The 13151-nt window shown below is 37.2% G+C and overlaps 1 protein-coding gene across 1 annotated transcript in view; it reads right to left on the bottom strand.

Moving 5' to 3' along the window:
* LOC110449333 (homologous-pairing protein 2 homolog) overlaps positions 1 to 5801 on the bottom strand; it is a 16358-nt gene extending 10557 nt beyond the window's left edge. Inside the window, exons 1-3 of the mRNA XM_021496116.1 lie at positions 5726 to 5801; positions 4005 to 4099; positions 2877 to 2966 (exon numbers count right to left, since the gene is read on the bottom strand). Of these exons, the coding sequence (XP_021351791.1) occupies positions 2877 to 2966; positions 4005 to 4099; positions 5726 to 5750 (210 nt within the window). The 5' untranslated portion in view covers positions 5751 to 5801. The remainder of the gene's footprint in view (positions 1 to 2876; positions 2967 to 4004; positions 4100 to 5725) is intronic.
* Between the last annotated feature and the right edge of the window lie 7350 nt (positions 5802 to 13151).

Genomic DNA, 13151 nt, shown 5'->3' with positions numbered 1-13151 from the left:
CCCCTTTGGAAACCGTTTCATCTCGCTCGCACCACTTGTGTTTACTGCCTAGCTAGTCATGTGACGTCACGGCGCTATTTTTAGCAGGGCTTTCCCGAACAATTCAAGTGGTCAAACTGGACATTTGGAACGGACGATGAATATGGGGATAGCGAGGTAACATAAGTGGAAGTGCATACAATACATACATTCATTTAAAAAAAAAACGCCTTTTCACGTGATGTCCCTTTAAATGCACTATGTCTCAAATAACTACATTATATAAATATCACATTCAACAATGCTTTCCGAGGGGTGAAAATATGCAATATCGCCCTCTCATGAATGTGATTTTTATTTTATTATACCGAGTGTCATGTTTAGGTGTTTCACCACTTCACCATTTTTAAAATTCCTTGTGTTGATTTGACATAAACCAAGACTTCATCTCAACAGTTGTCGAATGAACTAACCATGAATGTGATTTGATAACACCCTGGCACTAGGACGAACCGTGAACGCATACGTTTTGGCGCATGTAACAGTTTTTGGAATAACACCCTGGCACTGGAACGAACCGTGCACGCATACGTTTGGCGCATGTGATATTTTTTGGAATGTTACCCTGTCTTCTTTATCTTTGTAAAACGAGCAAGTAACATTGAAAATGTTCACATCTTTTTAACAGAAGGTATAATAATCCAAGTTTAGTAAGTCTAACACTTTAAATGTTTAAAATAAAGCATAAAACATACAGCTAAACGCAAAAACTTAACATTGAGTAAGATGTTGTGAAAGTCACTAGACTGTAAAATGTAGGGCACATTCAGCAACTGATGCATGGATTGAGGTGAAGTATATACGATGCATGTATGGTCCAAGTTGCTGGTGTAGCACTTATACTCTTTGAGAAACAGAGCTAAACGCAAAAACTTAACGTTGATGCAGGCGCTGGCGGAAAAGTAACACCTTACCACTGCCTCCGCAACATCCGTCGCAGGCGAGACAATATCACTTCTCTTACTACCAGGAACTGGCCTAACATGATCACAGAGTCACTTAACGCTGCCACAAAATGTAACGTACGGGCAGTCACCCATCCAGCTTGACGTTGCTGAACTGGTGAGCGGGTTCCCGGGTTATACGCATCGCTGGAAAAGCTAGCTTGCCAGTATGACATTATTAAAATATTTCTCCCTCAATTTCCTTAGCTGTTACAGTGTCACCCTACCATGTCCAGGTTAAGACCTGAGATGTATTTTTTTCCACTAAGTATGTGTCGCCTAAGAGACTAAAACTACCTTAAGCATTAAAGATAATTTCATTTTAAATGTTGCTGTTGCATTGTCATCTCAATACAAGCTGATAATTACACCAATCTTTCTGTTTTATTGTGAGATCTGGGAAACTTACATATTTTCCATTGAGAACATTGCCCAAATTAAGCCTCCCCCCCAAAAAAAAAATTAAAACCTCTCCCCTCATCTGTCGACACCATATTTATTACTATAAACAAGAGGCCCATGGGCCTTAACGGTCACCTGAGTTCTGATATATTTATACAGAGAGTTGATTTTTGTTTTTAAAACATGAACAGAAAAATTATTCAAAGTGACAAAAAACAATAAAACCACCTTATTCAATATCTAGCATACAGATTTAAGAAATTTTAGCACACTGACTCCATTGGGCCATGCCCTACAGTTCTTGGGGGTAGGGCTGGCTCAAAATTTTCAAAGTATTAAACTGTCAACTCAGGGTTATAATTCCATTCAAGTTATCAACATGTCATATCCAAAATATCATTTGCCAATATAAACCATCATAAATGTTGCCACCTCCTCCCCCCTGGTCTTGAGAAGAAGATTTTGAAATTTCAGTCAATTCAACCCTTTTGGCCCCGCCCCTCAGGCCCCTGGGGGCTTGGGACTAAACCGGCCACTATTTTTGTTGACCTTTGTCCATGGAAGGTCCCTGCAAAAATTCATTGAAATAGAATGTACTGTCTATAGTAAAGTTTACCCCCTCCCCAGAGCAAAACGTGAGAGCCCAGGGTCATGAAATTCACCATTTTGGTTAAGTACCTTAATACCCTTCCATCTATGAAGAGAATGTGATTCTACCATATCTGGGTCTTGAGAAGAAGATTTTGAAATTTCAGTCAATTCAACCCTTTTTGGCCCTTGTGACCCATCAGCCCCTTGGGGTCAGTCAGGGCTGATATGTGCATACCATCAAACTGCTATCCAATACTGATAATGCTAACCCAAATTGAATTACTTCCAATGGAAATTAAACAAATGTTGGTCCAAAATGTGATTTCCCTATATAAACTATAGTAAAGTTTACCCCCTTCCCAGGGGGAAACATGAGACCCCAGGGTCATAAAATTCCCAATTTTGGTAAAGCACCTTAAGATTTTTGAAATTTTAGTCAATTTCATTCTTTTTGGCCCCTGACCTTCAGGCTCCCGGGGGTTGGGGACCATATAATTCACAATTTTGGTTGACCTTTGTCCATGGAAGGTTTCTGCAAAATTTCATTGAAATTGGTTCAGGGTTTTTGGAGAAGAAGTTGAAAATATAAATTGTTTAGGAACGCACGACGACGGACAAAAGGCGATTAGAATAGCACTTCAGACTTTGCCTAGGGTGACCTAATAAAGTGTACACTGAATACAAGAATCCCAGAGAAACTTTATTGCCCACACAAAGAGATGAGAAAATTATTTTTAAAAAAAGACTTATTTGCCAAGTTGTTATCCTGAGACAGGACCTTTTTGCTCAAATTTGCTTATTGGCACATTGATTTTCTTCGTTATGACTCAGACATTATGTCAAAACCTAGCCATTTCCATTATAACACATATATTGCATTGTTTAGTATAGAGAGGTTACCTGATCAGCAACGTAGACTTTCTGTTTGCCGTAAACCTTCTCTTTGATCTTCCCAGCCTCTGTCAGCCCCTCACACGCCTTCACCACAGCCTGGAAATAAAAAGTGTCGCTGTGTGTCAAAACTGAGCTCTCATAGCACCAGATCATCATCAGTCTCTCATAGCAACGAATCATCATCAGCCTCTCAGAGCACCGGATCATCATCAGTCTCTCATAGCACCGGATCATCATCAGTGTCTCACATATATCTCTGATTCATGTCATATCTCATATCTTATTGTAACATTTTATGTCTTTCTCTTTGCTCTACCAGGTAATTAAAACAAATAAGATAAAGTCAACCACTGTAAAACAACCTCTATCTACATCTAATGAAACTTGTCATGAGTAGTAACAAAAGTTGAAACTTTGCATCATAAAATGCTGTTTTGTCATTATGTGTAATGTTGTGATATTGTTAGATTCCTGAAGCTGTAGATAAAATAAACTCTATAATGTAACGGGATATTTGTCTCAAACGAAATTAGATATTTTATATTTTCCAATTAAAATGTGCGAGAAAAAAATAAATTGCCTGTAACTGTGCGAGATCACGTTATCTCAATCTTGGGCCAAGTTTATGTAATATATCCCAAGAATGGCTTACACCTCCTGTGGGGTTATGGTACAGAATCCTAGCCCTGGACTGAGATAACCTGATCTCGCTCAGTTACAGGTTAAAGATTTCATCCTCACTTGAGATCTATTGACAAATGATCTTAGTTTTCTATACCCACCCAAGATCAAAATCTACTGACTTCTAGCTTATATAGCTGACCAATAATTGCTAAATCTATTCTGTTCTGTTTTCGGGATGCTAAAAAAATCTTTTCTCCCAATTGGGAGATGACAATTCCCAAATTCAAAGAATTGGCCTTGAGCATCATCACCAAAACGCTTGCCAAGAGCCTTAGTTTCTTATGATCCCTGCATGGCCCAGAAACTTTTGAATGAATCATTGCCCACACAGCTAATAATGATTCCAGTACAGTAAACAAATAAAGCTGTTCTCCACATAGATATATCTTGTGTTAAGTACCAGTGTCAGGTAAAAGGGGGAGAACTGTATGTACAATGTAAAATACTCACTGTTTTACCAAATTCCTTGTGAAGATTGTTCACAATGTCTATAGCACTGTATGGCCTGTTTTGTCGATTTAGATAATCTAAAATTGCTTTCACCGCTGGAACAGTTGAATACAAGTTTTAACATTGATGAGTGAATAAAAAACATTCATATAACAAATCATTCATATTACTATCGACGTACAAATGTATATAGTACATGTATATATGAGTCTCTGATATTACCAATACTATATGCCTATTACATTCCCTGCAGTATGATATAACTGGGAGATTGTTTAACACTAACAGATTCATAAGTTAGGGTCAAAATGAGGAAGTACATATATAGTGAGGGGTAGCAGATACAGCTATGGAAGTGTTGTTATGCATGCTATATATGGGAAGGAAGCAGGGATCAATCTAGGTTTTAGGGAAAATTACTGTTTTTCAGATTGGGGGAAATTAAAAAATTTTGATACAAGACTCTAGCGTCATGAAGGTATAAAATGATAAATGTTTTGTCCGACATACATCGCAAATATCTTTTAAAGTTTGAAACACAGGAGATGGTACACTTAACAGCAGTACATTTCAAGTTTTAAACAATTTTAAGCTTAAAATTGTAGAATTTTTGTTAAAATTAAGTGGAGAAAATGTATATATGCAGTATTATGCATTTTAACTGTTGAACTTTAAAGAAAACATATACCGGTATAGGGGGAATATTTTGAAGACAAAAACGGCTATTTTCTTGTTGAAATAGGGGAATTTTGAAGCACACAAGGGGAAATTTAAAGAGCAGGGGAATTTTCTTCTGTAGGGGAAACTACCCTTAAACGGTAGTGAATCAAGTCTAGATTGATCACTGAGGAAGTTCCATTAAGTTTAAGCAGACGTAGATAATCTTAGAGTTTTGGAGGGACTCAGGTTGGAACCCTAGTGTTGCCGTTGCATTCTCTTTTTCGCCTGTTACAGTGGTGCCTGTGACCAACCCTTGTTTCAAGCATTTGGTGCCTATATGCTTGGCAAGTGGATACCAAAACCTCGGTTGTATAAGTTGTGTTTTCGGGGGTGTCTTCAAGGGCGAAGACTTAGAAAGAGGAGGGATGAATGTAGCAGAACTGGACTGGGTTGATCGCCAGCGACCAGATATATAGCTCAATTGGTAGAGCATACGTCTAGGCCTAGAGTTCGGAGGGTTCCGGGTTCGAACCCCGGTCTGGAAGTGCATTTTTACCTCTACTGTAACTTACACTTATATACATATTAATATTTTAATTAATAATAACCGTAATACAAAAAAATACCTATAATATGTTACATATTATAAGGTGGGTTTTTTGTATTACTGTTATTATTAATTTGTGACAGAACTTCAGGCTCCTGTATATATATATAGTGGGGTTTTTTGGAAAGACAAAAAATGCTGAAGAATCGTTAAATATAAATTCTGAATCAGAGTGGTAAAAAATCTGTCAAAAATAAACAAAGTAAAATATTGGGACGACCTTTAGGATAATTACCGAAACATCTCTGTACCGAACTCAATCGACCGATTACCGAAACATTTTCCCTACAGGTTACACTACTGATCATGATCGATTATAACCAGATAACGTCAAACTCATGCTAGAAAATCTTAATGATTATATAACAGCGGTCAACGCATATCAGTGCTACGTATATGAACCTAGATTCGTTATATTACATTAACCTATTTTGATTACGTTATATAGAACAACCTTGAGCATCCTTATTCTTGCTCATTTTCGCCAATCGAAGTAAACAGGCTTTCGTAAGATGGCGGGAAATCCTCCAATGCAGAAGAAGTCTTTGTAGGGGAGCTAACTCAGTAAGGTACGGAGTTTCGGGCCGGTATTCATGAAACCGTTCTCATGCTCAAGCATGGATTTTGTGCTCAAACCAACTTTCTTGTAGCTCACTTCACTCATGTCAAACGATCAAATAGTCCAATGAAAACATTGAAAACAGTATTCTGCTTTAAGTCTCTTCAAAGTTTTTTCAAATCATTGACAAAATAAAGATTTTATTATCAAGATATAACCGCAACAAGAAATTAGACTTGAACACAAAATCCATGCTTGAGCATGAGAACGGTTTCATGAATGCAGACCCTGATTTCTGCTGTGCCTATGTTTACAGAGGGTCGAACGTCCGAGGTGCGTAGCGTCCGAGGAGGGGAGGGCATGGGAGACTGAAAAAAAGGAACTCTACCAGGCCCTAGAAGCAATCTTCCCTGTTATTGGAACTCCTTTGGTCTGATTATTTACAACCCGACTTTGTATATGAATAATATCACATTTTGTTCTTCAAGCAGTTTTTAATTTACATAAACCTTCGATATTTTTCAAAGTGTATAGACCACGGAATTAGATTGCTATCTTAGTCCAATATATAATACATTCATAGACAAAACTTAACACTATTCAACTCGACTGATTAAAACTTTGAAGATTTTTGTACTTCTTTCCTTTTTTATGATTGATGCAGACGGTCTATTTTAACAATAAAACAAAAGAAATTAATTAAAATACACTGTATATGAATAAAAAAATCTTCTTGAAAGCCACTTTTTTTTAATATTAATGAGGTTGAGTTCAGCGCGTGCTGAAACGTGGAGTGTTGGTTGGTTTAGCCACGGACTAACGTCAAGCTCATTAATATTGAAAAAAGTGGCAGGCTGACTGCGAAAAACTTTGAAAATCTGAAATGGCGTGGGTTTTTTCCGGGAGGAAACGGAGTTCATGTCCGCGGAAGGAGAAAATATTTTACGTGCATTTATGATGTTTTTAAAAGAAATGTTATCCATCTTACCAACGGTATTAAGCATTTTCCCTTAGAACAACTGGAAATGTTGTTTTTGATGCAAGAAAGTTAGGTGGGGTCGACATTTCGACATCGAGAGCTTTCCTCCTTTCTCCTATATATGGTCGTTGGGTGTCATTTTTACCGAAAGTCGATCTAAACCCCTAAAACATGTTAAATTACTCTAAACACCTTAGCTTAGGTCCAAATATAGCTGTAACAAATTATCAGGTCCCTGTGCTATATGTTTGCTGCGCCACTGGAATCAAATTATCCAATTAACCCTCATTCAGAAAGCAAAGTTAAAATATCATAGAATTTTATAATGAATGAACGAGTAAAACAACAGTAAAGATATAGAGAATAGTGAATATTATTTTTATAACGTTTCTTCATGTGTCGGTGTAGTTGAAAAAGAATCCCGAGGAAAAAGGAATACTATAAAATGGTCGTGGGTCCATATCAACGTTGAAAATATCGATCCTAGAACTTTAAGTCATATTTTTTTCATAATGAAATGTCAAACATATTCACATCAATATTATTTGAAATACAATGTGGTGAACATAAAATAAGCCTATACATAAGACGCTGTATGATCGTACTTCAACTCAAGATCTTTCCAGAATTTGTCGAAGTTTTTTTCTCAAAGTCAAATACGTTACGAGATGAAATAGCATCTTGTGGGAGACTATTCCAGATATCAATTAACCTTTGAGTAAGGTAATGGTTTCTAATATTTAAATGACAATATTGTTTGAGTATTGTTTTACTGTGTCCACGATTTTTTTCTTGAGCGGCGAGATCGAACAATCCCTCCACCAAATTCGGATCATATAGCTCATTCATAAACTTGAACACGTTGATCATATCTCCGCTCAAGCGTCTGTATGTTAGAACTGGAAGTTTAAATTGGCGTAGTCTCTCGCTGTAGATAATAGTCTTAAACCCGGGGAGTATTTTTTTAGATCTTCTTTGAACGTTCTCAATCCTTTCGATGTCCAAATTTTGGGTGGACTCCAAACACTTAGTTTAAACAGTATTTTATTCAATATATGGCAGTGACAAAATAATACAAAATCAACAAAGAGGATTCGAAAACAAGTAATAAGTACTTCTATTAATTCGTCTCCTTATTAATAAACCTGGCAGTAGGACGGCACTTTTACATATATTTTGATAGTATAACTGACAAAGAGAAGAAGAAGAAATCAGCGAGGGAAGGGTGGAAGGGGTGCATCAGGAAATGAAAGAAAGTGGTTATGAAGAGAATAACGAGAATAACTGCATTACTTAATTGAATCAGGTTGGAATGTGATTCATTAAAAGGTAACCCTAATGAGCTCTATATAAGGATGCGTTAATTACATTGGACATCTTTAAATTGCCTTACGTTGATTCCAATCAAAAAGTATACTGATATCCTGCAAAATGCAAGAGTGTTGTAGTCTATATTAATTCCAGTATCAACAAAACTCATTTAGTCTAAATATCGTACTGGCATGTCACAAGTGTTGTCGAACAACATAGGTTTCGAAGTTAATGTACATTGTTTAAACAAACGCAATAATTACATAAAAATAAAATAAAATAAATAAATCTTTCATTAAAATCGTTTCGACTTACAGATAAATTTTTGGACAGAGTCAAACATATTTAAGTTATATTGATCTGGCGATTTAAATTATTCCCATGCGGAAGATTTCTAAAACATTGTAATCTTAATTGTTCGAAGTTAGGACAAAAGAGGAGAAAGTGTTCAATAGTTTCAGCAGAACGTAAGTTACGTAAAAATAATTGATTTTTGAGGGAACTACAGTTCATCCTCAGTCGAGCGTGGTGAATTTGGCCAAATCTACTTTTGCAGTAGTAGTAATAGGATGGAACACGATTATTGTGATGATAGTCGACATTCACGGACTTCTTAAGGTTAGTGAGTGATGGGTTATGCTTAACGTCGTCCGGAAGAGCATTCTATAAGTCAACAGAGGAAGGTAGAAAATAAACTTTATAGAGTTTAGTACGACATCTTATTTGAGAGAATTTATTCGCGTTTCTAGTATCGTGAGAATGAATGTCAGAATGACAAGCGGGGAGGATGTTAGTTAAATAGGAGGGACACTAACCATGAACAATCTTATGAAGTTGTGTTATTTTATGTTTTCGTCTTCTTTCAATAAGAGGGTCCCAACTAGTTTCTAAATACAATCTCTCATGACTTGTTAATTTAGTAGCCCCAGTTACATCCTGGCTGTTTCGAGTTGAATATTTTCAAACAGTTGGCTTTGGCCTATCGTTGTATTGTCCCATATCACGTCACCACATTCTAACAAAGGTCGAAAAAAAGTAAGATAAATAGTTTGAAGCGTTTTTCTGTCAATAGTAAATTTCAGTTTTCTTAAAAGGCCTATTTTTTTTAAGCTTTGTTAATTATATACTGAACATGATCAGTCCACCCTCCATTAGACGAAATAAAGACACTAGGGTGTTTGTGGCATGTTACCACTGTTAGTGGGTTGTTGTTCATAGACAAAGGCGGATGAAGTGGTTTGTCATTTTTAGCTCACCTGGCCCGAAGGGCCAAGTGAGCTTATTACCCCTTTGAGAAAAATCTAGGAATCTGATTGGTTAAAAACTACAGTGTACCAAACCGCATTCGTAAATCTCAGGGGGTATACGGTCATGTCACGTGATTCTCAGCAGTAATACGGTGGAATCACGTGATTTTACAAGGGATATACGGGTCACGTGTCTTTGTATCCTGCGACCGGGCATCGGGAGACAATTCGCATTCGTCGTCTGCTTCGCTGTTTACAAAATGGCAAAACGTTTCACTTTGCATACTGATGAGGAAATACTCGCCAAAAGGGCGAACTATGTGCCACATAACACACAAAAGTCGAACAGACGAGCGGCAAACATGCTAAGGACGTATTTAAAAGAAAAGAATCAAGAAGAACAGTTCGAGGAATTTGATAAAACGAAACTAAATGAGGTACTGTGCCTGTTATTTTTCTTTGCTTTTATTATAAAAGACTCAAAGGGGTTATAAATCCGTGTAACTAATATTATCCCATGCCGCAGCGTCCGTCGTCCGTCAACATTTTCCTTTAAAACACTACTTGTCCTGAACGGCTCAGAGGATTTTGACCAAATTTGGTCTGGAGCATCATTGGCCAAAGGGTTCTCAGTTTTGTATAAACGGAGGGTATGGTCCCCGTGGGGGCAAAGGGGCGGGGCCAAATAAGGGGGAAAATAGGTAAATCTTTAAAAAAATCTTCTTCTTCTCAACCAATAGAAGGATTTTGACCCAATTTGTCCTAGAGCATCTTTGGACAAAGGAGACTCGAGTTTGTATAAACGGAGGATGTGGCCCCTCTGTGAGCATAGGGGTGGGCCCAATAGGGGAAATAGAGGAATTTTTTTTCTCCTACTATACAAGTGAAGGGATTTAAACCAAACGCAGTCTGAAGCATGCTTAGGGACAAAAGAATCAATTTTGTTTAAACTGAGTGTGTGGACCCCCTCTTTGGGGCAGATGAGTTGGGCCCATTAGGGGAAATAGAGGAAAACATTAAAGATCCTTCTCCTTCTGTACCGTTGAAGGGATTTAACCTAACCAAACTTGTTCTAGAGAATCTTTGGGCAAAGGGAATTTAATATTTATTAATGGAAGATGTGCCCCAACCAGGCAGGAGCAGGGCCCAATAGGGGAAATAGAGGAAAATATTTTCATTTTCCCTTCTGTACAAATGAAGGGATTTAAACCAAATGTGGTCTAAAGCATGCTTAGGGGAAAAAAACCTCAATTTGATTAATTTGTATAAAAAGGTGCATGTGAGGCCCAATAGGGGAAATAGAGGAAAATTGGGACATAACATGGAAACTCATTTTCTTGTTGTCTTTCCCACCAAAAGAGATTTATGTGTAGTTCTTCTTGCAACTTTGTTTCTTTTACTCCTTTGATAAACCTGAATGGTACTCAGCAGGTTTTAAATTGAAAAATAAAATACCAGGTGAGCTATTAAGGCCCCTGGGCCTCTTGTTTCTACTTACTGTCATTGACACTGTCTTACTAGGATTGAAATCGACAAGCCATGTTTTTGACCATTCATGAATTTTGTTTAGATTATCATTCAAGAGATTAGCGACCAGATCCGGCAAATCCACTATAACGTATAGAGACGTGTCGTCAGCAAACTACTTTAGAATACAATTAATATCTTCGACGATGTCATTTATAAATATTAGAAACAATAATGGACCTAGAATTGACCCTTGAGGAACTCCAGCAGAAATGCAAGTTAAGTTTGGTTGTTTACCATTGATGACAACATGTTGGCAGCGATTACGTAAATAGCAAGAGAACCGATCAAATAATTTACCTGTGAAACATAAGTTTTGGAGTTTAGAAAGAAGGCCACGATGCTATACTCGGTCGAAAGCCTTACTAATATCGCAGAAGACTATTCTAATTTCTTTACCTTTATCTAAAGCGGAAAATATATCGTTAGAAATAGATACAAGTTGATTTATAGTGGAATCACCGGATCTGAAACCCGACTGACAAGATGAAAGTAGGGACTTGTCAGTTTAATAGTTATAAACATATTTTTATATACACCTTTCCATCATTTTACCTATGATAGACAAAAGAGAGATAGGACGGTAATTTCCGAGAACAGATGGATCATCTTTTTTGCGCACGGGACTAAAATTCGCCCTCTTCCATTGCGACGGGAACTTATAAATAATAAGAGAGAGGTTAAAAAATGTTTGAAGTGGATAACTAATAACTTCAGCTGCTTCTTTGATTAGACGAGGGTTTATGAGGTCAGGACCAACAGCTTTTTTGCAGTCAAGAGAATGTATTACGTCAAGAACATCTTGTCGGGATATGACAATGTCAGAAAGAGTATGAGTATGGGATTTGTGTAGATCAGGAGGGTCAACATTAGTGTCGTTAACATTAGAATGAGCTGAAGAAAGTGTTAAAGGCATTGGCTTTGTCTAAGTCGTCGTGTATAAAGTTACCGTTATCGGAAATAGGAGGAATATGGTTTTTTTTGCTTGAGTTAGACATAAGACGATTAACAATCTTCCACCATTCTTTGCTACTGGTATTAGCATGGTTAAGCTTTGTACATAATTTGTTAAAATAATCACGTTTGGATTTACGAACGGCATTTATACACATGTTACGAGCTTTCCTTAAATTAGACCAGTCGTCAGTATTCTGTGACTGTTTGGCTTTGCGAATACACTTACGTTTACGAATCAATTTTCTAATTGCACTTTTCATCCAAGCAGCATCATTCGGTCTTACAATTATATCGTTATTAGGTATGCACTCATTTGCAATTGTAAGTAAATAACGTGTAAATTGCTCTGTACTTTTGTCTATGTCATTAATATCGAAAGTGCTGTCCCAGTCAACTTTAGAAAGTCTGTCACGATATTCGTCGTAGTTGCCTAGGTCATATAGCCATACCTTACGTTTAAAACTGGATGTTAAGGGTTTTGAAATGTCAAGATTGCCATACACGGGACAATGATATCTAATAGGCTGATGGAGGAATTTTTCACCGACATGACACATGTTTACTAAAGAAGGATCACTTGCGCAAATTATATCTAAAAGGGAGGAAGACGATTCAGTGAAGAAAGTAGGACTGGCAACGCTTTGGCTAAAGATTTAAAGTATATAGTAAATTACGTAGGTGTAGACAGTGATTAGTGTCACTTAGTAAATTTGCATTGAAGTCACCAGTTACAATTATATTAGAGATTCCGGTACTGAAAGCAAGATCTATAGAATGGGCAATGTGATCCCAGGAAGAAACTGGTGCATCGGGGGGCCTAAAGATAGTCTCATATAAAATGGACCTTCCAGAAATATTTAGCTGCAACCATACACACTCGACTGAGGGTAATTCTAGGTCGGGTCGATGTTTAGAGGAAATTTCATTGCTTACATATACTGCCACTCCTCATCCTTGCCTATTGGGTCTGCAGTAACAATAAGGGGATGCAAAACCAGGAAAGTCAAAATCAGAGGTTATCTCGTCAGGACTAAGCCACGTTTCGGTAAAGGACAGGATAGTTATATTATGTAGTTCACTGAAAAGAATATCAAGTTTTTGTTTCAAACTTTGGACATTCAGGTGCACAAAAGAATAGTTTGCGTCATTAAATAAAGTTGTAAAATTAGAAGAACATGATGAAACCGAGGAAAGATCTGATTCAGACTCACTTGGCCCAGGGTTACTCTCAACATCACCAGAGAGAAGGAGCAAAAATCTAATTATTAACAAAGTGATACATAGCGTGGTAGAGAGAGAT

This window comes from Mizuhopecten yessoensis, unplaced genomic scaffold, assembly GCF_002113885.1.
Source record: "Mizuhopecten yessoensis strain PY_sf001 unplaced genomic scaffold, ASM211388v2 scaffold4579, whole genome shotgun sequence".
In the NCBI taxonomy this organism is placed as follows: Eukaryota; Metazoa; Mollusca; class Bivalvia; order Pectinida; family Pectinidae; genus Mizuhopecten; species Mizuhopecten yessoensis.
The sequence above is the reverse complement of the archived record's forward strand: the minus strand, read 5'-3'. Positions and strand labels throughout refer to the sequence as shown.